The 24,393-nt window shown below is 47.0% G+C and overlaps 1 protein-coding gene across 4 annotated transcripts; it reads right to left on the bottom strand.

The window, feature by feature from the left end:
• Positions 1-360: 360 nt before the first annotated feature.
• VPS33B (VPS33B late endosome and lysosome associated) lies at positions 361-24,139 on the bottom strand. Of its 4 annotated transcripts, XM_055277148.2 has the most exons (23): positions 23,670-24,139; positions 19,284-19,364; positions 18,474-18,535; positions 15,993-16,042; positions 15,439-15,506; positions 11,449-11,494; positions 9,512-9,606; positions 9,108-9,212; positions 8,589-8,685; positions 8,291-8,368; positions 8,014-8,087; positions 7,640-7,726; positions 7,361-7,451; positions 7,048-7,122; positions 6,724-6,788; positions 6,546-6,600; positions 4,749-4,795; positions 3,709-3,841; positions 3,067-3,140; positions 2,176-2,277; positions 1,588-1,663; positions 1,365-1,481; positions 361-739 (listed from the first exon to the last, which is right to left on the bottom strand). In XM_055277148.2, exons 1-23 carry the CDS (start codon positions 23,763-23,765, stop codon positions 660-662), a joined length of 1,854 nt encoding a protein of 617 aa, XP_055133123.1. In that variant the 5' UTR covers positions 23,766-24,139; the 3' UTR covers positions 361-659. The 4 variants fall into 4 exon arrangements, with proteins under 4 accessions (XP_055133123.1, XP_055133124.1, XP_055133125.1 ...); XM_055277149.2 differs by lacking the exon at positions 19,284-19,364 and having other exon boundaries at positions 23,670-24,137; XM_055277150.2 differs by lacking the exons at positions 11,449-11,494; positions 15,439-15,506 and having other exon boundaries at positions 23,670-24,121.
• Between the last annotated feature and the right edge of the window lie 254 nt (positions 24,140-24,393).

The following is a 24,393-nucleotide window of genomic DNA, read 5'->3' as shown; positions in this document are numbered from 1 at the left end:
TTTGCTGATGCCTGAAATGGCTCTAATGGCACACAATTTTTCATTCTGCAGTAAGAAACAAAATGCTTAAAATTGAAGTGCCTCCTTAAGTTAAAACAACAAAGTCATTTTCTCAAAAATGTAACGAATCACAACATTTTAGAACTGGAAACGTGCTTGCTGGTCACCTCAGCCATCCCCCTCATTTTATGGTTGAGGAAACTCAGGTACAGAGTGGTTGAGTGATTTTTACAGGGAAGAACCAGACCAGGCCTGGAGCCACCACAAAGTCCAGGCCAAGAAGCATAGGAAGCCCCTGTAGAAAGCTCCAATGGGCTTTCACTAATAAAGATGGAAATGCGTGTCCAGACGACAAATGTATTACATCTGAGAGCAGGGGCTTTATTTACAATGATATTCAAATATAATTTAGCAAAGGATACCTCTTCCTGCACGTATCTTAGCAGCATGGGTTGGACTTCATAAACAGAAAAGAGAAATATCCTGGGAGCAGGAAGTGAACTCTTTTCTCAGATGTTCTCTAAATCCCAACATGTTCCATGCTTCCGGCTCTTAGCAGGTAGTTGGTGGACACTTGGTTATAGCAGCTGGGTGCCAGATGCCTGCATCTCACTGAGGAATGTGTTCAGGGAAGGTGTCAACACTGGCCGAGAAAAACATCAGGCTTTCACCTCACTCATGGCCTCCATAAGGCGAGCACTGTTTGTGACTGCTGTTGTCAGGAAAATGAACCTGTAGCCTAAGGAGTCAAATGCAGCAGCAGAAGAGACAGCACAGATCTTAGGCCCCAACGGTAACCACAGAGCCCCTCCAGTTCCACAGTCCCCATGGGATCACAGCACCCGTTTATAGACAGTGACGTGAGCGCCATGCTCTTGGGCATCACTGCTTTCTACCACTGGTATAACTGGGCTCCCTGCTGTGGCAGCCCACAGTAAGGCTATGGCAAGTTGTACTCCGAGGCCAGGAGAAAAATATTCCTGTGCAGGACCCTTTGCGTGTCTTTTTTTTGTTTTTTTTCTTGAGATGGAGTTTTGCTATTGTTTCCCAGGCTGGAGTGCAATGGCGCAATCTCAGCTCACTGCAACCTCCACCCCCCGGGTTCAAGCAATTCTCCTGCCTCAGCCTCCCAAGTAGTTAGCATTATAGGCACCCGCCACCATGCCTGGCTAATTTTTGTATTTTTCGTAGAGATGGGGTTTCACCATGTTGGTCAGGCTAGTCTCGAACTCCTGACCTCAGGTGATCTGCCCGCCTCCACCTCCCAAAGTGCTGAGATTACAGGCATGAACCACCGCGCCCAGCTGACACTTTGTTACCCAGATACAATGCAGGCCAATTCTCACCTTTCTGCTCTCTCTTACCTTTCTCTCTGCCCAGGAACCGGAGGGCTGAGATCTCAGAGAATGTACAACCACCCAAGAACACCACCAAGATGAGGCGCAGGGACTCACTGGAAGCCTTGTCTTCCTTAGTCATATCTGTGAGGATCAGACCAGATTCAGCTCTTCCCTGACATGCTAGTCCTGAGTGGTGCATCCAGCCCACCTCTCACTGCCAGCCTACCCCACTGTTAATGCCACATACCTGTGAATGCAAAGTCACTGCAGTTGAGCAGCCGTACCACCTCATCAAGGCCCTGCCAGCTTCGCCGCTCTAGCACCTGGGAAGGTATAAGCACTGTGTTTAAGGCTACCGACAGTATCAGACTTAGGAAAGGAAGGGCACAGCATCCAGACTGTCACATTTCTTGCTTATTACTCAAGTAGCAAAAAGTTGAGACAGGGCCAGGTGTGGTGGCTCACGCCTGTAATTCCAACACTTCAGGAGTTTGAGGCAGGGGGATCACCTGAGGTCAGGAGTTCGAGACCAGCCTGGCCAACATATAGTTGGCCCCGTCTATATGAAACCCCATCTCTACTAAAAATACAAAAATTAGCTGGGTGCAGTGGCACATGCCTGTAGTCCCAGCTACTTGGGAAGCTGAGGCAGCAGAATCACTTGAATCCGGGAGGCGGAGGTTGCAGTGAGCCAAGATCGCGCCACTGCACTCCAGCCTGGGTGACAGAGCAAGACTCCATCTCTCAAAGAAAAAAAAAAGTTGAGACAGGCCAGGGACCAAGAGAAAGCAGAGAGAGTGAAATATCAATGGGAGCAAGAGTAACATGCTCTCACCTGCTCAATGATTCGGCAGCTCAGGGGCACATAAGCACCACTGAACACGTAGGCCATGTCTCGGGGCACTTTCAGATCATACTCGCCGTCCACACGTGGGATCTATAAGACAAAGGGACTTCATTAGGCAAGTGACAGCTCAGCTCCCTAACCCTTTAAAGGGTCAGATAAAGTGGCATAGCCCAAAGAACAATTCTTATTTCAACTAAAGGGAGAACCAGCAATAGCCCCGAAAAGAGAATCCATAACGGAAGATGGCAGTTTCTGCTGAGTAACTGCCAGTTCTCTGGAATGAGTTCCCATGCGTCATTATTGAATAATGTGAAGGGGCTGGAGGGATGGGTTCTCCTTTCCCTGCCCTTAAGTGACATAGGATATGGTTGTCACTGAAGCAGCACTTAGAATATTCTCTGGCATTGGCAGGTGCTTGTTACATGTTGATTAAATGAATGAATCTACCATGCTGTAAGACTACCAAACAAAAGAATCTTTATACACATGAAATGACAAAAAGGTTTTTGTGGATTCAAAGTACTCCACAATGGGCTGGGCGCAGTGGCTCATGCCTGTAATCCCAGCGCTTTGGGAGGCCGAGGTGGGCGGATCACCTGAGGTCAGAAGTTCAAGACAAGCCGGGCCAACATGGGGAAACCTTGTCTCTACTAAACATACAAAAACTAGCTGGGTGTGGCGGCACATGCCTGTAATCCCTTGGGAGGCTGAGGCAGGAGAATCACTTGAACCTGGGAGGCAGAGGTTGCAGTGAGCTGAGATTGTGCCACTGCACTCCAGCCTGGGCAGCAGAGCAAGACTCCATCTCAAAAAAAAAAAAAAAAGACTCCACAATGGAATGAACCCACCGTCTTCCCTAACCATCCCTGTTCCACATACCAAATTCAGCTTTTTGCTGAGGGCACGAAAATTGCTCCTCTTGGCCAGAGAACTGAAGGCATCAGTAATCTTTCCTGGGGAAGAAATCTGTGTCAGGTTTCACCTAAGGTCTATGGATTCATGACACTGCCACAGATAACACCATTCAGGACACAACAGCACCAATCACATCCAAAAACTCTCGGAAGCTGTTCAACTACAATTCCCTGGAACTAATCAAGATACTCCCCACCCACAGTCTTCCCCCTCCTACAGGGTACCAGCTCTCTACTAAATGCAATCCACAGGGTAACCCGAGTTTATTGGTATGTGCTTTGGAGTTAAACTGACCTAACTTACTAAGGGACCTTGGACAAATCACTTAATTCTGTAAGCCTCAGTTTCATCATAAAATGAGGATGAGAAAATTTACCTCATAGAGTCTTTGTGAGATTAAATGAGAAACTAAAGGGTTCAGTACATGGTAAGTGTTCACTATGTGGAAACTGCTCTTACTAGCAGTAGTAGTAGTAATAATAGTAATGACATTAATAGGAAGGAATCAGTCCACCTTCCAATTCATTCTGTCCCTCCCAGCGTGCTGCCTGTTGAGAGAAGTCAGGACAACAGCTGGAGCAGGGGTCACTTGTGCTCCCTGCTTACCTGCAGCCTTGTCGGTCACCAGCTTGCTCACTTTACTCTCCATGGCTGTGAGGGTGTCCCCGGGGGCCTGCTCCGTTAAGAGCCCAGCTCTTCGCAGATTGGAGAAGGTTAGCAGGTGCTCAGGGCCATAGCTCTGAAGAAGATGCAATTAGACTATTTACTGAGTGTCCAAAGAGCATCTAGCACTGTCAGGTACTACAGAGTTGAGCAGAAGGACTATGAAGCCTCTGCTGCAGTGTGAAGGAGCTCACACTTTGTTGAGATAAATTTTCACATCAGAAATAACCAAACAGGGCTGGGAGCGGTGGCTCATGCCTGTAATCCCAGCACTTTGGGTTTGGGAGGCCAAGGCAGGCAGATCACTTGAGGTCAGGAGTTTGAGACCAGCTTGGCCAACATGGTGAAACCCCGTCTCTACTAAAAATACAAAAATTAGCTGGGCATGGTGGCTCGCGCTTGTAGTCTCAGCTCCTCAGGAGGCTGAGGCAGATAAATGCTTGAACCTGGGAGGCAGAGGTTGCAGTGAGCCGAGATCGCACCACTGCACTCCAGCTTGGGCAACAGAGCGAGACATCATCTCGAAATAAAAAAAAAAAAAAAAAAAGAAAAGAAATAATTAAACACCAAACAAAGAAGAATAAAAAGCAGCATGAGACTTTAGAGACCCATGGATGTATGGGAAAGGCTTCCTGGATGAAGTAAGACTTGAGAAGTACCAGGAAGGAAAGCTGAATCAATGCCTCACACGGTGCTAAAATGAGGGAGACTCCCAGGAGTAAGAACTCACCACTGGGGCCAGCACTGAAATGTTTAAATTCTCAGCACTGGCCATGCGCCGTCAGTGTGTGGGGTGAAACAAGGCTAGAGGGCAGAGAGGCGTGCTGAAAGCTGACTGTCCCTAGTAGCTCTAAGAGGGAGGCCTGAATGGAAACAGGAAGGTAATGGAGGCAGGAAAGGGGCCACTTCTCTTGCCTCTTTCAAAAATGCCCAGTAACTGCCCTCCATCAAGTTCCCTCGAGAATACATTCTCCAGGCCTTACCTGCAGATACTGTGTTTTCAGAGATCGGTAATCCTTGGGGATCAAACCTAAGAGTGAAGAAAATAAGACAGGTGCATGAGAAAGAGGCTGGCAGAGGCACCCTAAAATGTACAGATCAACCAGCAACAAATGCCTTCTTCAGGAGGAAGGATTCAGTAAATGTTAACCCTGCAGAGTATACAGTTGGTTCTAAATTTAAGCTTGCTTATTGAAAGATAAAGCCTCAGTCTGGGAGCTCCCAAGAAGAGCTGTGAAACATAAGGGTGCTGAGGAGGGGACACTGGAACTAACGGTGATCGTAGTGGGATGTGGGGAGGATGCAGCAGGAGGGAGAAGAAGTGATGACTCAGGCATTTATTTATTTATTTATTTATTTATTTAGAGATGGAGTCTTGCTCTGTCACCCAGGCTGGAGTGCAGTGGCACAATCTTGGCTTACTGCAACCTCCGCCTTCCGGGTTCAAGCCATTCTCCTGCCTCAGCCTCCTGAGTAGCTGGGATTACAGGCATGCGCCACCACACCTGGCTAATTTTTGTATTTTTAGTAGAGACAGGGTTTCACCATGTTGGTCAAACTGGTCTCCAACTCCTGATCTTGAGATCCGCCTGCCTTGGCCTCCCAAAGTGCTGGGATTACAGGCGTGAGCCACCACACCTGGCAGACTCATGCATTTCTTTCTGGCTAAGGGGCAGTTCTACTAGGAACTGCTTCATAACTATTGAGAAATAGAAAAAGTGTTCAAATGAGTTCCAAAAGCACAGTCTTATATGTTTTTCTCCATAGAGGTAACAATAACTGGGATTCTAACTATAGTAAATGAGATTTAGAATAAGCAAAATACTTCTCTGGGTAGAAAGCAACCTTTAGCCGGGCACAGTAGCTCAGTCCTGTAATCCCAGAACTTAGGGAAGCCGAGGCAGGTGGATCACCTGAGGTCGGGAGTTCCAGACCAGCCTGGCCAACATAACAAAACCCCGTCTCTATTAAAAATACAAAAATTAGCTGGGTACGATAGCGTGCATCTGTAGTCACAGCTACTCAAGAGGCTGAGGTGAGATATCGCTTGAACCTGGGAGGTGGAGGTTGCAGTGAGCCGAGATCGTGCCATTGCACTCCAGCCTAGGCAACAGAGCAAGACTCTGTCTTGAAAAAAAAAAAAAAAAAGGAAAAGAAAAAGAAGGCAACCTTCAAGAATATTTATTCATGAACTGGAAGACTTCAACAGTAAAAACAAGTTGCCATGAAGGTTGCACAATCTGGAATTTTAGAAATGTTCATGAAAACTAGCTGGGCGTGGTGGTGCACACCTGTAGTCCCAGCTACTCAGGAGGCTGAGGCAGGAGAATCACTTGAACCCAGGAGGTGGGGGTTGTGGTGAGCCGAGATCACACCACTATACTCCAGCCTGGGTGATGGAGCGAGACTCTTGTCTCAAAAAAATAAATAAATGTTCATGAAATGAACTTGCTGTCCCTTTTTCCTGGAATGTATCTTTATCTTATTGAAAATAAGGACAGATGGACTGATGAGAGAAATGCCACTCAGCTCTATACCCCTGCAGTCCTAAGATATGACAGGGCTCTAGGGTGGCCTGGATGTGGTCCCACTTAGGGCTAAAACAATAAATTACCCTGTGTCCTGGTGATAATTCACCCCAAACAAAAAAGAATCCATTAAATTACAGGGAAACATTCTGTTTGCTAAGACATTTGCCTTAGCCTTTCAAAATCACTTCTTCTGTCCCTAAAGCATAGTTTCTCAATCTGACATTCTCATCTTCAGTCTTTTGGGCTCACCATTCTCAGTGATGGACAAAAGGCACATGAGGCGCAGGCTTTCTATAGGCGACACCTGCATAGGAAGAAAGACTCGAGGAGAACTGAAGCTTCACAACAGGTGTTCTTTTCCTTCTGCCTAAGGCCGACCCCACCTCTAAACGCCATTCTCGGCACCCCCAGCCCTCCACCTGCGCACCTGCCGGTCTATGTGTTCCTCAATGTAGCTGGTGCTCTCCCGGATGTTGAACCCCTCTAGCAGTGCTGTGAGTAATCAGAGGGGAGCCTGTTACTGGGGGCCAGCTCAGCTGTTGCCATCTATGCTAACAGGTGTCTGTCTCCCCGTCTCTTTCTCCATCCTTGGGGTGGGTTAAGGGACCCCCAGGACTTCTAGCAGGAACCAGCATTCCACATAGCCAGTGTCAGCTGGGAAGAGCCAGAGAACATCTTTTAAGGGTGGAACGGGGCTGGGAGCTGGGGAAGTAGAAGCGTGGGCAGTAGCACGCAAGGCTGCGGCAGTTACCATGCTCAGTCTTGATGAGCTCCTGGAAATCCTGCTTGGTTTTCTTCTTCATGATGGATTCACAGGCCCCAATATCTGCAGGTTGGACAAAGGGAGCTGACATATTCCTGGTTCTAGAAAGATGTCCCTTTATTGTCCAGAAGAATAAAAATCTCCTAAGGCAAAATCCAAAAGCACTTCTTCCCACTTGACACCAAATAAGACCATACGCGTCCGATGAACAAGGATCTCCTCCTCGGGGGTAATGGTCCCCTGGTGCTTTCCCCAGAGGGACACAGTCACTTCCCCTCACGCCCCTCAAGCTGAAACCTACGGAGACTCAGCAGGCGGTGCTCCTGCTTCAGGCCCTTGAGCTCCTGGGACACGAAATTCTTCATCTGCTTAATGTCCATGCCTCTCCGGCGCTGTGGGAAAATTCCCAAAGGTGAACCCCCCAACCTCAGACACGAGAAACCACCACCCTCCCTCAGTTGCCATCCATCCATGAGAAAGGACAGGGAACCTGTCATAGTATTAGAAGGGGGGCCCAAGGGCAGCAGCCTTGGGAAGCCACTGAGGGAACAAAACAGAGGACCAGGGCTTGGAGCCTCACATCATACTGGGCCTGCAGGTTCCGGGCCTTCTGGCTCAAGAAGCCAAAGACATTGGAGAAGTGCTCGTTCCGAATCTCATTAAACACCTGTGAGGAGAGTAAGACAAGAACAATTTACTCTGCCAGAACCATAACTTAGCAGTAGAATGACAGTACAGGAAGGGTGCTCAGGTGTTCTGGCAGAAATACAAAGAAAGCTGAGCTGGGATCCCTAAGTCCATATCAAATGCCTCCTCTGTGCTCTAGGATATGCTCTGAACTGGTGGGCAAACCCTCTCTCGCATCGACTCAGCCTCGCCTCTCAGAGCTGGGGCCCACAGCCTGGTATAAGCAGTGGCCCTAGGTGGGCCCATTGCTAGCACCCACACCCTCACCTTGTCCTCGGCATTGAGTAGCACCTTCAGGCTCTTGTCAGAGGATGTGACTTCTGGGCCAAAGTCGACACTCCCTTTGAGAGCAGAGGGACAGCTATTAGGATCTCCAATGAGGACTTCTACCATTCCCTGAACTGCCATAAAGGTCCTCAAACTATTTGGACGTCAGCAGTTCATTCAGGGTCTGGGTCTCTCCCACAACCCCTGCCCCATGTGGAAGGTGCCAAGGCTGATGACCCATCCATCTTGCCAAGCTGCAGAGGCCCATAGCACTTACCACACTTGATGCGGAAGGTGTCATCTACTAGGCCCTCGTAAACCACTTGGGAGCAAAGTGCTGTCACAAAGTCCACATCTGAAACAGAGATCCCTGAGCATGAAGGTTCTCCCTGACCCAGCCTTCGACACAGCATGCCGAAGGGCAGCTTTGATACTTTCCATAGGGCCAAGGGCTCACGCTCCTCAAAGCTGGGATTCACAGCCCTAACTTTAGGATTTTAACTTTGCCACCACGCTTTCCGTATTCCCATGTCTTCTAGGGCTGAAAGATGACAGGAGCGCTGGGCATAATTTACCTCTGTCCAAGAGAAAGATATGTCCAATCTCTGGCCTTCGGCCCTTGGTTTCGCCATCCTCCTCCTCCTCCAGGTTCCTCCACAATTCATATGCCATCTGCCAGGGCCCAAGACATTCTCAGTCTTGTGTCCGGGTCCCTACTGCAGCCCCATACCTACAGAAGCCAACCCTTTCCACGTGATACTTCCTCTTGTCCCCGAGACAGGAGCTAATTATTCACAATATGGCCCTATCTACTCCCATCTGTGTCTATCCTTCCCCAACACTCTTCAGACTGATGAGAAGATGTGTTACTCTGTCCCCAAAATAAAAAGAGATTTAGGAATGCTACCCAGGAGATCCTGGCTTTTGCTTCTCTGTTAGCCACACAAGTTCTCCTCTCTGAGGATCTATTCCAGAACAATGAAAGCAAAGTAAAGAATACACCTCATATCACAGATGCCCTTGGATAACCCCAGGTGGGTACAGAACAGGGGAAACAGGGTCTGCCAGGACAACAGTACTGCTAGTGCTCTTACCTTGGCACATCTGCCAATTCCATAGCAGTTTGGAAAGGGTCCATAGAGAGTGCTGAGAAGGTGTAAGGCCTGAGCTACAGTGTTGATCCAACGCTGATCTCCTTCCTGCAGGGACCACACAAGCCACAAAGATATGAACCAACCCAATAGGACACCTGGAAAGTGGCTAGCCCTAGAAGCCCTGGAGCAGGGTGGCAGGGTCTGGGGGATGCTTGAAAGGTTCATTTTCATTGGCTCCACAGGAAGTCCTACAAAGACCAATCTGTAGCACTCAATCACTACATCACTATCACCTGTGATAAATTAGTTGAGTTGGACAAAGGTTATATTGGTATTTCTAGCCCTCTGCATCCCGCATTTGTCCCCATCCCCTGATGCCGAAACACAAGGGCCTCTGCATTTACCAGAAAGTAATCCCTGAAAAATTCTGGTAGTTCCATGCTCAGCAGATCCACATCAAGAGGCAGCAAAGAGAAGGCCCATTCATCACAGCTCACATCTGTGGGGACAGAGAGCATCAGCCTCCCTGCAGAAGGTACTCAGCTCCACGTTAAGAGGGAAGGTCCGCCACAAATATTTGAGTGCCTGCCACACGCCAGTACTGCATTAAGCAATGGAGGCTCAAAGAGGAATAAGACACAGTCCCTGCCCTTAAGGAGCTCACAGCCTGATAAGGAAAGGAGATGTGTCCACAGCAGCCTGTAATACAATGTGTTAAGTGGTGGGTTTTTACTAGAGGGCTGACCAAAAGTGCTGAGAAAACCATTCATTCATTCATTCGTTATTTATTTATTTATTTATTTAGAGACGCAGTTTAGCTCTCGTCATCCAGGCTAGAGTGCAATGGTGCGATCTTGGCTCACTGCAACCTCCGCCTCCTGGGTTCAAGCAATTCACCTGCCTCAGCCTCCCAAGTAGCTGGGATTACAGGTGCACGCCACCATGCCCAGCTAATTTTTGTATTTTTGGCAGAGACGGGGTTTTGCCATGTTGGCCAGGCTTGTCTCAAACTTCTGACCTCTGGTGATCCGCCCGCCTTGGCCTCCCAAAGTGCTGGGATTATAGGTGTGAGCCACCACGCCTGGCTCACTCATTCATTATTCAGCAAATATTTACTGAAAGCTGCCTACATGTAGGACTGTATGAACACCAGAGATACAGCAGTGAGCAAAATGGACGTGCTCCCAACCTTCTGGAGCTTACAGTCTAGTGAGGGAGAAACACCAGACAAATTATGACACAAACTATTAACTCACGGTTGTGCTCCAAAGAGGTCAAACAGCAAGCTGTGAGCACATATGTTAAAGGGATGTAACCACAACTGGGGGTGTAGGAAAGACTTCCCTCAAGAAGAGAAAATTAAGCTTAGAATTTGGGTAAGACTTGGGAAGGCAAAAAGCTGTGGGGTGGAGAACATTCTGGGTACCTGGAAAAGCATGGGTAAAGTGCCTCTGGCTGGAGGGTGGCGAGTCAGGAGAAGGAAGCAGCACACGATGAGGCTAACGGGACAGGAGGGGCCAGACTGTGCAAGGGATAGGAGGCATGTTGGGGATTCTGGGCTTTATATTGAGCTGCTGCTATTTCCAGCAGGGAGGGCTGTGATCAGGTTTGGGTTGTGTGGAGAATAGCATGAGGAATACACAGAGGGGAGGCCCAGTTTTTCCGGTGGGAGCCTTGGAAGGTGAGAAGAGTGGCTGGTCATTTCCAACTCTAAGCCCTGCTCTTCCTTTCACACTACCCCAGTAGAGTTCTTTTCTTATCCTTTCTTTTCCCTCCCTCCCTCTCTCTCTCTCTCTTTCTTTTCTTCTTTTATTTTCTTTCTCTCTCTCTCTCTTCTCTCTCTCCTCTTTCTTTCTTTCTTTCTTTCTTTCTTCCTTTCTTCCTTTCTCTGAGTCCCACTCTTGTTGCCCAGGCTGGAGTGCAATGGTGTGATCTCGGCTCACTGCCACCTTTGCCTCCCGGGTTCAAGCAATTCTCCTGCCTCAGCCTCCCAAGTAGCTGGGATTACAGGCGTGCGCCATCACACCCAGCTAATTATTGTATTTTTAGTAGAGATGGGGTTTCACCATGTTGCCCAGGCTGGACTCAGACTCCTGACCTCAGGTGATCCACCCCCTCGGCCTCCCAAAGTGCTGGGATTACAGGTATGAGCCACCAAGCCCAGCCCCCAGAAGTGTTCTAATTCGTGGTCCTATTCCATTCCCATTCTCAGGAACCTCTCCTCCTGCTACACTAACAGGAATAAGACCAGGAAAAGAAGGAGCTGGGGGGTGGAGAACAACAACGGTTTTTTCTTCTGTATGTTCTCTCTCCCTTTCCACTCACATTCATCTCCTCTCACCTCCATAGATTCCCTCTTCCTCAAGCACCATCTCACACGCATAAAACTGAAAGAGAAAAGGAAATTGATTAGTAACCACCTTCTTCTCTGTTCTCTCCATTTCTCTGGAGTTCCTCTGTGGTCACTGATGAGGACAATAATTACTGAACCCAGTGAAAGACAAGAGAACCCAGATTCTTAAGATCTAGAAAGGACCATTAGAATCATTCAGCCCAGCACTCCAGTTCTTTCTCATCCATTTAATTTATGTTTGAGTAAATTGCTTCTTATCTCCCTGAGAGAAGGGAAGAGCTTTACAAAGGAGAAGGAGTTCAGCTGTCTTCAAAAGGTAAGTTGTACAGACAGAGATGAGAGCAACAGCATGAGGTGCTCTGGAAATTGTGGAGGAGCAGATGGGAGGAAAAGATCTGTACAAGGGAGAGTGAGTTCTGTTTAGGACATGCCCACGGGACCTCGGCAGACACAGACAAGGACTTGGAATTAAGTAGCATATACGCTGTATTTAAAGTGGATGATGTGGCTGGGTGCAGTGGCTCACTCCTATAATCCCAGAACTTTGGAAGGCCGAGGCAGGTGAATCGCTTGAGCCCAGAAGTTCTAGACCAGTCTGGGCAACATAGTGACACCCCATCTCTACAAAACAATGCAAAAATTAGCTGGGCATGGTGGTGTGTGCCTGTAGTCCCAGCTACTCAGGAGGCTGAGGTGGGAGGATCACTTGAGCCCAGGAGGTCAAGGCTGCAGTGAGCCGAGATTGTGCCACTGCACTCCACCCTGGGCAACAGAGTGAGGCCCTGTCTCAAATAAATAAATAAAGTAGATGGTCTGTCCAAGAGAAAAGAACACGCAGAGGAGAGCTAAGGACAGGACTCTAGGGAACACAAGATGAAAGGGGGCCAGAGTACAGGACCTGGCAGAGAAGACTGAGAAAGAATACTCAGAGAGGCAGGGGCAGGAGAAAACAGCAACAGTCAAGGCAGGAAAGGTGAGAGTTGCAAGGAAGGGTGGGCAACAGTGTCAAATGCCAGGGAAGTTAAGTAGGATTAACATTAAATAGACACCAGTGGATTTGACAACAGAGACCTGAGGGAGACTAGATGAAACAAGGAAGGTGGAGATGAGGAAGCAGAAGCAGTGACAGTAGAAAATTCTTCACAGAAACCTGGCCATGAAAGAAGGGGGAGCCCTGATAGGGAGAAGAGATGAAATAGGGGACACTGTCTAGAAGGGTGAAGGCAGAAGACAAAGTCTACCTGGTAAAGCAAGATAATGGAGAAGGAAAGCAGAATGGGGCCAAGAACTGGCATGGAACAGCTCATTTTAGAAGGGAAAAGGCCACGATCTCTTACTCCTTTGAGGTAAGTGGGGAAAGGGTGAATATTTGAAAATAATGAGAAAGAATGCTGAGGGCACTCACATCTGATAATGAGATGACATTATTAACAGCTAATGTTGTAAGCCCTTAAAATGGATTAGGCATTGTTCTTAGTGTTCTACAAGAATCACTTGTCTTCATCTTCATACTAGCTCTGTGAGATGTAGATCAATGCTACGTGCTCCTTATTTTACTATTACACAGAAGAATCCTATTCCTCCCTCACTCATTTCTGCCAGGAAAACTGAAATCTTCAGGCCTGCTTTTAACTTTTAACGCTAAGTAATGGAATTCCAGAGCCAGGTCTGAAAACTGCCAATCTTCATAATTAACAAAGGAGTCTCAAAGAAGAGAGAGAGATGCCTCCTAATATAAAATTAGGTCAAAGAATTCCATTAGGTAAGGTGCTAAGTGGAGAACACTCATAAAAATACCAGTTTTGTTTTTCTGTGTAATATAGAGGCTTGTAGGATTATTTTAACTTGTAGGATTATTCCCTGTTAATACAAATCTGTCCTTGGCCAGGCGCAGTGGCTCATGCCTGTAATCCTAGCACTTTGGGAGGCAGAGGTGGGCGGATTGCCTGAGCTCAGGAGTTCGAGACCAGCTTGGGCAATATGGCAAAACCCCACCTCTATTAAAAATACAAAAAATTAGCCAGGCATGGTGGTGCACATCTGTAGTTCCAGCTACTAGGGAGGCTGAGGCAGGAGAATTGCTTGAACCTGGGAGGCGGAGGTTGCAGTGAGCTGAGATCGCAGCACTGCACTCCAGTCTGGGTGACAGAGCAATGCACTGTCTCCAAAAACAAAACAAAACAAAACAAAACAAAACAAAACAAAACAAAACAAAACAAAACACCAAAGCTGTCCTTGGAAGCGTAATTTGAAAAAAAAAAAAAAGGTTTTGTAAGAGTCCAAGAATTAGAAATTATTGCCATGACTCCTTTAATAACATTCAAAAGTACCTATAATTCTGAGTGGTTGTCCTACTCAATAATTTCTTGCTCTGGTAATAATACTTCACATGTTTGTATTCTTAAGCATATTATCCTAAGATAAATATTTGTAAGATTGTGCTATCAATCTTCAGGTGACATTCAAAGGAAGGTCACTGGCTCTTTCCTCTTACTCATTTTAGAGAAGGATAAAACAATATAAGCCTAGGGTCCCGCTTGATTTCTTATTTCAACAGAGACTCAGTCATCTCACTTAAATTAAGAGAAAAGTACTATTATCAACTCTATCTTCCAGATGACAAAACCGAGACACGGAGCAGCTCAGTACCTAACCCAAGACCACACAGGTAATAAGGCCTCAAGGGTGGATTTTATCCAGAGAGCCTGGTTTCAGAGGCTTCAGTCCTTAGTTACTGCCTCTATTTTCTCTAGAATTTTCTTAGAAAGATTGAAAAGGAATAAATCTCTGTCCTTCCTAGTCTAGCTTCTACCTTCTCTAAGTATGCATGCACTACTTGCTGTAGCTTTATAGGCCTATGGTTGGCAAGGTAAAGGCCTGGAACATCATTCCTCCCAATCACTGGGATTGAGGATGCACGTAGCTGATGTGGAGGTGAGAGGGGAGCTCAATGGAATCAAGAAATGGACAGACTATGATGGACCTCCAAATACGTACTGCAATTATTGAGTTAAAGATGGAAGAGCTCTAGTCTGGCTATGCTAACTCACTGTGTGAGCATGGGCTTCAGTTCCCTCAGCTGCTCAAAGTTGGGGTGGAGTAAAACAGTCTCTAAGGTTCCTTTCCTGTGCAAGAAAAGGCTTTTCCAATATATGGTGGCATGGTTCTAGTAACCCAGGGGCAGCCCAGCCACATCCTTATAAGCATAGGGGATGGGAGGAGGGAGGGTGATGATTTATTGTATTTATTATTAAAGGGATACAGGGAGAAAGTCATTGGAAAGCCGTGCACCATTACTATACTAGAGTTCGTGTTAGGGATACAGAGCAGGTTCTACCTCGCAAGTGTGAAGCATTTCATTAAAAAAAATCTACGTAGAGGCCTCTTCACACAATTCTACAATACTTTATTTGGGACAGTATGATGACAGACCCTCTGCTAAACAACTGAGGATATGTTAATGAATTGAGGATACGTTAGTGACAGGTATTTGGTTCAATCACACATAATTTGCTTTGAGGGAGTGCTACGGTTTGAATGTGTCTCCCAAAAGTTCATCTGTTGGAAACTGAATCCCCAGTGCAACAGTGTTGGGAGGTGCAGCCTAATAACAGGTGATTAGGTCATGAGGGATGAGTCCTCATGAATGGATTAATGTCCTTCTGGCAGGAGTGGGTTGCTATAAGGCAAGTCCAGCCCCTGGGTGCTTGTTGGTCTCATGTGCTGGCTTCCACCTTCCACCCTTCCGCCATGGGATGACCCTCGCCGGATGCCAGCCCCACACTCTTGGATTTCACTACCTCCTCAGACCATGAGCTAAATAAATTTCTGTTCATTATAAATTACCTAGTCTCAGGTATTCTGTTACAGCAACAGAAAATGAACTGAGACAGGGAGGTAGTGCTGTTGGCCCCTTACCCCTGCCCGGTCCTCAATCCTGTTCTACCTTATCCCACTTCCTCCAGGATCCAAACTCACCTTTTGAGGGCTGAAGATCACTTTGTATTTGCGAGTTCGGCCAGCCAATTTGTCAGCATTGACAAGACCTACAGAGAGAAGGAATGCAGCCCAGCAAGTCATGGGCCATCTGTTACACTAGAAACAGGGAAGCTGCCGGGCACACTGGTTCATGCCTGTAATCCCAGCACTTGGGAGGCCGAGGCGGGTGGATCAGGAGTTTGCGACCAGCCTGGCCAACATGGTGAAACTCAGTCTCTACTAAAAATACAAAAAATTAGTCCGGTCTGGTGGTGGGCACCTGTAACCCCAGCTACTTGGGAGGCTAAGGCAGGAGAATCGCTTGAACCCAGAAGGCGGAGGTTGCAGTGAGCCGAGATCACACCATTGCACTCCAGACTGGGCAACAAGAGTGAAACTCCGTCTCAAAAAAAAAAAAAAAGAAGCAGGGAAGCTCCACAAGTGCTACAGCCAACTCAAACAATTATTTTCTTATTAGAGGGTCCTTATGGCCAAAGCCCTTAGATTTTACCCACCCTTTCCCACAGTTACGCATAGTACCATGGCACACTCACTGGCAATGTATCGCATATTCTTGATGCGGGGTCTGACCAAGAAGCACAATCTATGAGAGAGAGAGAAAAAAAAAACAGTGAAGAAAAATTATCAAGTTGGATAGCAACTTAGAAGAAACTGAAACAATACCAACTCTTTTGCCATTTGCCCTACAGGTCTCATCCTAGCCAAAGCTATGGCATTCTCTTGGTCCACCATATACCAACCACAGAAGATACCTCTCAACATAATGGGTAAAACGTGATGAGCTGGGTACATTACTGGGCCTATGGTGGACCCAAAAGTTCCTGTTCTCAAATAATTTACAATCCAGTGGGTAAAAAAAGATGCCTATATGGAGTATATTAACAATCAGTGCTGAAAAACAATACACAAATACCCCATAAAAATATACAATTATTATTCGTCAGTTAAAAATAAAGGCTAGGCGTGGTGGCTCACACCTATAATCTTAACACTCTGGGAGGCCAGGGTGGGAAGATTGCTTGAGCTCAGGAGTTTGAAACTAGCCTTGGCAACACAGTGAGACCTCATCTCTATTAAAAATAATAATAGTAGGCTGGGAGCGGTGGCTCACACCTGTAATCCCAGCACTTTGGGAGGCAGAGGCGGGTGGATTACCTGAGGTCAGGAGTTTGAGACCAGCCCGGCCAAGGTGGTGAAACCCCGTCTCTGCTAAAAATACAAAAATTGGCTGGGCATGGTGGCGCATGCCTGTAATCCCAGCTACTCAGGGGGCTGAGGCAGCAGAATCGCTTGAACCCGGGAGGTGGAGGTTGCAGTGAGCCCAGATCGCACCATTGCTCTCCAGCCTGGAAGACAAGAGCTAAACTCCGTCTCAAAAAAAAAAAAAAAAAATAGTAAAATGAAAGAACTATAAGGCCTGGCGAGGTGGTGCATGCCTATAATCCCAGCATTTTGGGAGGCCAAGGAGGGCAGATCACCTGAGGTCAAGAGTTCAAGACCAGCCTGGCCAACATAGAGAAACCCCATCTCTACTAAAAATAGAAAAATTAGCTGGGCATGGTGGCAGGCGCCTGTAATCACAGCTACTTGGGAGGCTGAGGAAGGAGAATTGCTTGAACCTGGGAGGCGGAGGTTGCAGTGAGCTGAGATCTCGCCACTGCACTCCAACCTGGGTGACAGAGTTAGACTCTTACTCAAAAAAAATAAAATAAAATAAAACTGTAGGCAGATGCAGTGCTGCACACTTGTAATCCCAGTTACTCAGGAGACTGAGGTAGGAGGATCCCTTGAGCCCAGGAGCTCAAGGCTGCAGTGAGCTATGATTGCACCATTGCACTCCGGCCTGTGCAACAGAGTGACACCCTGTCTCTGAAAATAAATAAATTTAATTTAAAAATTTTAAATATAAGAAAGTAATAGAAAATAACGTTTTTCAAACTGGGGTACATGGATATATTCTCCATGTATCCAGGAGAATTTTTTCTTCTAAGAAAGCATGTACATTAATTAAGTTTCAGAAATACTTTAAAATCAAGACAACAGCTGTACATGACTCCATGCCGAGCGAACAGGACAAATACAAAATGCCATGGAAATCCAGAGGAGAAAATCACCCTGGACTGGAAGGGCAACAGAGAGCTTCATGGAGGAGGTGGCTGGGCTCTGAAGGATGGACACTCTTTATAGGAGCAGTGAGGACAGGAGAGAATTTCAGGCAGAGTGAATGGAGTGATGAAAAGGGTGAAGGCACAGAGCTGAGAGGCGGGTGGAAGCACATGTCAACAGAGGCTTGAAGGGGACACACGAGAGACAAGGCTGGAAAGGTAACGTGGGAGGCCATGCTGCAGACAGCCTTGAAGTCTATGACAAATAATGTGGACAATCTTCAGCAAGTAATAAGAGGCCTTGCAGATTCTTTTTTTTTTTTTTTTTTTTTTTTTTGAGATGGAGTCTTGCTCTGTTGCCCAGGCTGGAGTGCAGTGGCGCGATCTTGGCTCATTGCAACTCATCGCCTCCCGGGTTCAAGCGATTCGCCTGGCTCAGCCTCCTGAGTAGCTGGAATTACAGGCACACGCCACCACACCCGGCTAATTTTTGTATTTTTAGTAGAGATGGGGTTTCACCATGTTGGCCAGGCTGGTCTGTATCTCCTGACCTCAGAAGATCCGCCCGCCTCGGCCTCCCAAAGTGCTGGGATTACAGGTGTGAGCCGCCGCACCCAGCTGCCTTGCAGGTTCTTGAGAAGAGCGCGATGAAAATAATTTTGAAAGATTAGTCAATCTGGTTATAGACTGTGATGTAAATTAGAGAGGGAAGAGGACAAGAAACCACAGAAAGGAAACTACAGAAAACAAAACAAAAGAAAACAAAACAACAGAAGAGTAACCTAGCCATGAAATTGTAAAGTTCAGGGAGGTGAACCATATATCTCAGCCAAGGACAGATGAAAGGCAAATGTGCCCCTAGGGACCTCTTCCAGCTTGGAGTAGGGACAGACTCTCCCAGACACTCACTGTTCATTGGAGCTGAGGGCTGGCTTGTTCTCCACCTTGTATAGCTTGTCTACTTCGTGTTGCTACAGAGAGAATCCAATAAGACAATGGATATAAGACTGCCTGAAAAGCACAAAGCATGATACGAAGATAGGGGACTTCTTGAGGGCTTCCTAATTATGCTAATTCTAGGAATCAAACTGCTCCCCTGACAACCATCCCGCTGAACTTTCCTCAAATTGTCAATAGGAAAACCTAAAATAAAACAATATAAAAACAGTATGGGCCAAGTGCGGTGGCTCATGCCTGTAATCCCAGCACGTTGGGAGGCCAAGGTAGGAGGATCACTTGAACCCAGGAGTTTGAGATCAGCCTGGGTAACAAAAGAAGACTCCACCTCTACAAAATTTAAAAAAAAAAAAAGATATATATATATATATATATATGTTCTGTAGCAAACAGACTCAGAAAAATAAATAATAAATTTAAATTTAAAAATTAACCAGGTGTAGTGGCACATGCCTGTGGTCCCAGCTACTTGGGAAGCTGAGGCAGGAGGATCGCCTGAGTCCAGGAGGTCAAGGCTGCAGTGAGCTGTGATTGTGCCATTGCACTGTATTCCAGCCTGGGTGACAGAGAGAGACTCTGTCTCCCCCTACAAAAAAACACACACAAAAAAATACGAACAACAGCATCAATCTCCCTTTTCTACCCAATTAGGCTACCCTATATTTGCCCTACAAGAGTAGTCACTCTTCAGTAGTTTGTATTGTTCATCAAAAGAAAAACTGCTCAAAGAGGGGCATGACCCCCAGGGGAAAGGGACAGTACCTTCAGAATGGAGACATTGGCAATTCGATCCAAAGGGCTCATGAGATCTGCCTCAATGAATAAATCCTTTTTTCCAGGAAGCTGAAGGAGACACAATATGTTGGGTCACTCACAGGTCACACGAGCTTCCTCAGCTGAGAAGTAGCCCAGCCACCCATCTAACAGAAACATAGTCTCTGAGGTGGAAGGGCACTAAGTATCGTCTAGCCTGGCACCTTATTTATTATCTGTATCCACAGTTGACACTTCTCTGTATATTTACCTATTTTGCCTTCTCGTTTTCTGTACCAGTGGGAAGAAGACATCCCACCTTCTTTCTCAGGTTAACTCCTTGTCACTTAACCCTTCTGCTCACCTGTGACCTTGGTCTGCACCTCACTCCCCTTCTGTGCTGCCTCCTCCACTCTGGCTCCCAACCACCCCTGGTCTCCTGCTGAACAAAGCCAAACACAACAGAACCCCACCTTGCATTTTTCTCCTAAGTACAAAATAAAATAGCACACGTTCACTGCAGAAAACTTAGCAAACCCAGGACAGTCCTCACCCCATCCCCCTTCCACTCCCCCACCCCACAATCCCTGTCATATGATTCCTGCACCACCACTCCTGACACAGATCTCAATGTCCGCTCAGAGGAAAGAGAGGTTACAGTTAGTGACAGGGAGGGGAAAGTCACTGGGAGTTTCCTCTCAACCAGGCCTTCACAAATGAGTAGGGTGTTGACATGGATAGATGAAGAGGACAGTCCAGCAAAGATCAGAAAGAGAGCATAGGCTGTGTGGTAAGGGGATGATTTTGCCCTCCGAGGCACATTTGGCAATGTCCAGACACATTTTTGGTTATCTGACTCAGGGTAGGGGTTTTACTGGCATCTTGTGGGTAGAGGCCAGGGATGCTGCTAGACATCCAACAATGCACAGGCCAGCCCCCACCACAAAGAATGATCCAGCCCAAAAGGTCAACGGGATAGAGGGCAGGAAATCTTTTTTTTTTTTTAACCTTATTTATTGTTTTGTTTTGTTTGTTTTTTGAGATGGAATCTCCCTCTGACACCCAGGCTAGAGTGCAGTGGTGATCTCGGCTCACTGCAACCTCCACCTCCCGGATTCAAGCAATTCTCTGCCTCAGCCTCCTGAGTAGCTGAGATTACAGGTGCCCGCCACCACACCCAGCTAATTTTTGTATTTTTAGTAGAGATGGCGTTTCACCATCTTGGCTAGGCTGGTCTTCAACTCCTGACCTCGTGATCCACCTGCCTCAGCCTCCCAAAGTGCTGGGATTACAGGCATGAGCCACTGCTCCCGGTCTGGTTTTTTTTTTGTTTTTTGTTTTTTTTTTTTTTTTTTTTTTTTTTAAGACAGAGTCTTACTCTGTCACCCAGGCTGGAGTGCAGTGGCACGACCTCAGTTCACTGCAACCTCTGCCTCCCAGGGTCAAGCAATTCTCCTGCCTCAGCCTCCCGAGTAGCTGGGATTACAAGCACATGCCACCACATCTGGCTAATTTTTGTATTTTTAGTAGACATGGAATTTTGCCATGTTGGCCAGGGTGTTCTCGAACCCCAGACCTCCTCAGGTGATCCACCTGCCTCAGCCTCCCAAAGTGTTGGGATTACAGGTGTGAGCCACCACGTTTGGCCTTTTTAAATGTTTATTTATTTTTTAGTTTCCCAAACCCAAAATGGTCAATAGAGGGTAGGAAATCTTGAGGAAGGTGAATGGTGAAAAATAGACTGAAATAGTTGGCTAGAATTGAGTAGGAAGGGCTCCAAATGCCAGCTTAGGGGAGTGTGGCCTTGATCCTCTAATTAACAGGGAAAAATAAAGCTTTTGTGCATTGAAGCATTCCAGTCAGCTGGAAATGTTAGAGGAATCTGAAGACCAGAGAAACAGGAGGCAGGGAGTCCACTTAGGGAGTTAATGAAAGCATCCAGGGAGCCCAAGCATGTGGCAATGAAAGAGGCCTGATTTAGGCTGGTGGTGGTGTCTCAAAAAAAAAAAAAAAAAAAAATAGATTAAGAGATACATGGAATGTGTAATATAATTTTCTTTTTTTTTTGAGATGGAGTTTCACTCTTGTTGCCCAGGCTGGAGTGCAATGGCGCGATCTCGGCTCACCGCAACCTCCACCTCCTGAGTTCAAGCAATTCTGCCTCAGCCTCTTGAGTAGCTGGGATTACAAGCATGGGCCACTATGCCCAGCTAATTTTGTATTTTTAGTAGAGATGGGGTTTCTCCATGTTGGTCAGGCTGGTCTCGAACTCCCAACCTCAGGTGATCCGCCTGCCTTGGCCTCCCAAAGTGCTGGGATTACAGGCATGAGCCACTGCACCCAGCCTAATATTTTTTTTAATACTTGAAAGAAATTAACAGTGTTAACAGTGTTTATAACTTATGGTAGGGCTATAAGTAATTTTTTTTTCTTTTTACTTTCCTTGATCTTCTTACATTTTCTATAATGTGCAAGTGTTATTTTACAATCACCATAAAAAAGTTATGTGTAAAGAAGCATCCATGGAACTCAGCAACTGGTTCAGTTAAGTATCAGGGTGAAGGAGAGGCAAAGATGATTCTGATATTTCAAGCCTGAATAGCAGTGCACATTAACAAAAATTAAGTCAGAAGTTAGGAGAGGACGTTATTGCCTGGAAATCCACTTTGGCCACGCTGAATCACCCAGTGGGCTCAAGTTTCTCTCTTTGGTCTCCTCTACTTGATCTCACCTGAACTAGTGGCTTTAACTAGCACCTCTTTTCAATTCTTCAGACATTTGTTGCAAGTCTTTTATGCGCATGTCACTGTGCAAGCACTAAGTATTAAAGAGAAATAGGCCGGGCATGGTAGCTCAAGCCTATAATCCCAGCACTTTGGGAGGCAGGGATGGGCAGATCACCTGAGGTCAGGAGTTTGAGACCAGCCTGGCCAACATGGTGAAACCCTGTCTCTACTAAAAAATACAAAAATTAGCCAAGTGGGCTAGCGTGCGCCTGTAATCCCAACTACTTGGGAGGCTGAGGCAGAAGAATCGCCTGAACCCGGGAGGTGGAGGTTGCAGTGAGCCAAGATCACGCCACTGCACTCCAGCCTGGGCAACGGAGTGAGACTCTGTCTCAAAAAAATAAATAAAATAAAATAGAAATAAAATCTGGTCCAAGATGCCCTGCAGTTCTCATCTTGATCCATCTTCCTTCCAGTCCTCACAATGGAGCTGCAGTTCTACATTTCTATCTGCTGGATGTTACAAGCTGTATTTCTTATGGGCGTCTTACCTTCCCCCATCCAAACCCAAACAAATCAACCTCCCCCAACAAACCTGTTCCTTTTTCTAATTATTTTTCTCATTTCTATTCAATGTTCATACAACAAATATTTATTAAGCACATGGTGTGTGCTTGACTCTAAGCTAGGTACTCACTGGGTAGTGTTGAACAAAACAAACATGATCCCTGCCCGCCTTCCAATCTACTGAGGAGTACAGACATAAAATGAATAACTAAATGATTACACAAGTAATCCATTAAAATCACAGTAGCAGTATTATTTTCCTAGTAACCCAGGTTAAAAATCTCACTCATTTTTGCTTCTCCTTCAACATTTATAACCAATCAGTAAGTCTTTGAGTTTTCTTTCACCATACCTTAAAAATGCATCACTTCCCTTCATTCCCACTGCTACCAATTTTGTGTGGGCCTTTATTTCTTGTCTGATCTACGGTCTCCTAACTGGCCTTCTTGTTGCCCATTTACCCCACCACACACATCACTATTAGAATCATCAAGTATTGTCTCATGCCACAAATGGAAAAAAAAATTCTTTTCAGTGGCTACTGTGTAACTGCTGATGGGTGTCTTCGCTGTACATGCCTTGTCTTTCCCTGGTTTGTCAACTTTGCTCCTACCAATCTATCTGCCTGAAGCATGCTTAGTCTCCAAAGAAAATATGCTTATTATTCACACTCACCTCCTTGAAGCTCCTAGATCATCACCCCAGCTAGAAATGATCACTTACTCTGAACTCTTAGGGTACACTAGCTCTATCACTCATTTACCACCTGTGCGTGATAATTTGTGCTTCATACAGCTCCTACTGGAGTGATAAGATCCCTAATGGCAAAGATGTCTTAACCATCTTTCCGTCCCTGGGGATGCCTGGCACTAATGGTGTCTCCCTTGCCTGTATAGGGGGTTGGGGGGTGATTTCCATTAACTCTCTGGCCAGGTTCCAAACAGCTCTTACTACTCCCTGGATTCATTCTGGACCTGCTGGGGAAGCTCCAAGGACAATACCAGGGGCCAAGAACAAGATCAAAGGGGCACGGCAAGGAAGAAATGTGCATCCAGTGAGTGCCACACTGTAGATACGATAAAGGCGCTAGGCGAGCACTGACCTGCTCCAGCAGATAGATGAGCTGGTCTCGAGCCAGCCTCTTGAGCATGGAGAAGTCAGGCAGCTCAGGGGCGTCTGGCCGATGGGGAAAAGCCATGGCAGCGGTCACCTGCGCCGCGGGGTGGAAGGACGCCCTTCGCTCTGACAAGGCCGGCCGCAGCCCAGGGGAAGCGCAAGGGGGCTATCCTTCAGGCCTGGGCACCGACTTCCAGAGACCCCAGAGGGGCCCTCGCTCCTCAGCAGCACTCCAGGAATGAATGGCCACTTCCAGGCAAGAGAGCTACTACCTCGGAGCAGCCTTGTCTCAGACCTGCAGCCACCGTGTCCCGACCCTCCCTCCCTGATCCACTCTGCCCGTCAGCAGGATTCCGGTCTACACCCCGCAGAGACTCCGCAGCGTACGGGGAGAACCCCGCCTCCTGCCAGAAAGAAAAGCGACTTCCTAGATCTCCCGGAAGTCCCTTTCGCTCCCAGCGCTTCGCGTACCAGGAAGGGGACGGCATCCTGAAAGGGACATTTCAAACACGGAGGCGACGCGTCTGTTAATTAGGTGGCGGCGCCTGGGGTCCCAGCACTCAAGAGGCTGAGATGGGAGAATCGCTCGAGTCAGGGAGGCGGAGGTTTCAGTAAACTGCGATCGCGCTGCTGCACCCCAGCCAGGGCAACAAAGCTATACCTTGCCTCACGCAACAACAACAACAACAACAACAAAAGACATAATGGAT

This window comes from Symphalangus syndactylus, chromosome 5 (assembly GCF_028878055.3).
Source record: "Symphalangus syndactylus isolate Jambi chromosome 5, NHGRI_mSymSyn1-v2.1_pri, whole genome shotgun sequence".
NCBI lineage: Eukaryota > Metazoa > Chordata > Mammalia > Primates > Hylobatidae > Symphalangus > Symphalangus syndactylus.
This window is presented reverse-complemented; position numbering and strand designations above follow the sequence as displayed.

Bases quoted from the DNA above. Each gene is read 5' to 3' on its own strand.
- VPS33B (XM_055277148.2), bottom strand. From the start codon at position 23,765: ATGGCTTTTCCCCATCGGCCAGACGCCCCTGAGCTGCCTGACTTCTCC. The intron at 18,536-19,283 runs GTACTGTCCCTT...TTCTCTCTGTAG, and splicing joins CCAATGTCTCCATTCTGAAG to CAACACGAAGTAGACAAGCT. The intron at 6,601-6,723 runs GTGCGCAGGTGG...CTTCCTATGCAG, and splicing joins AGGAACACATAGACCGGCAG to GTGTCGCCTATAGAAAGCCT.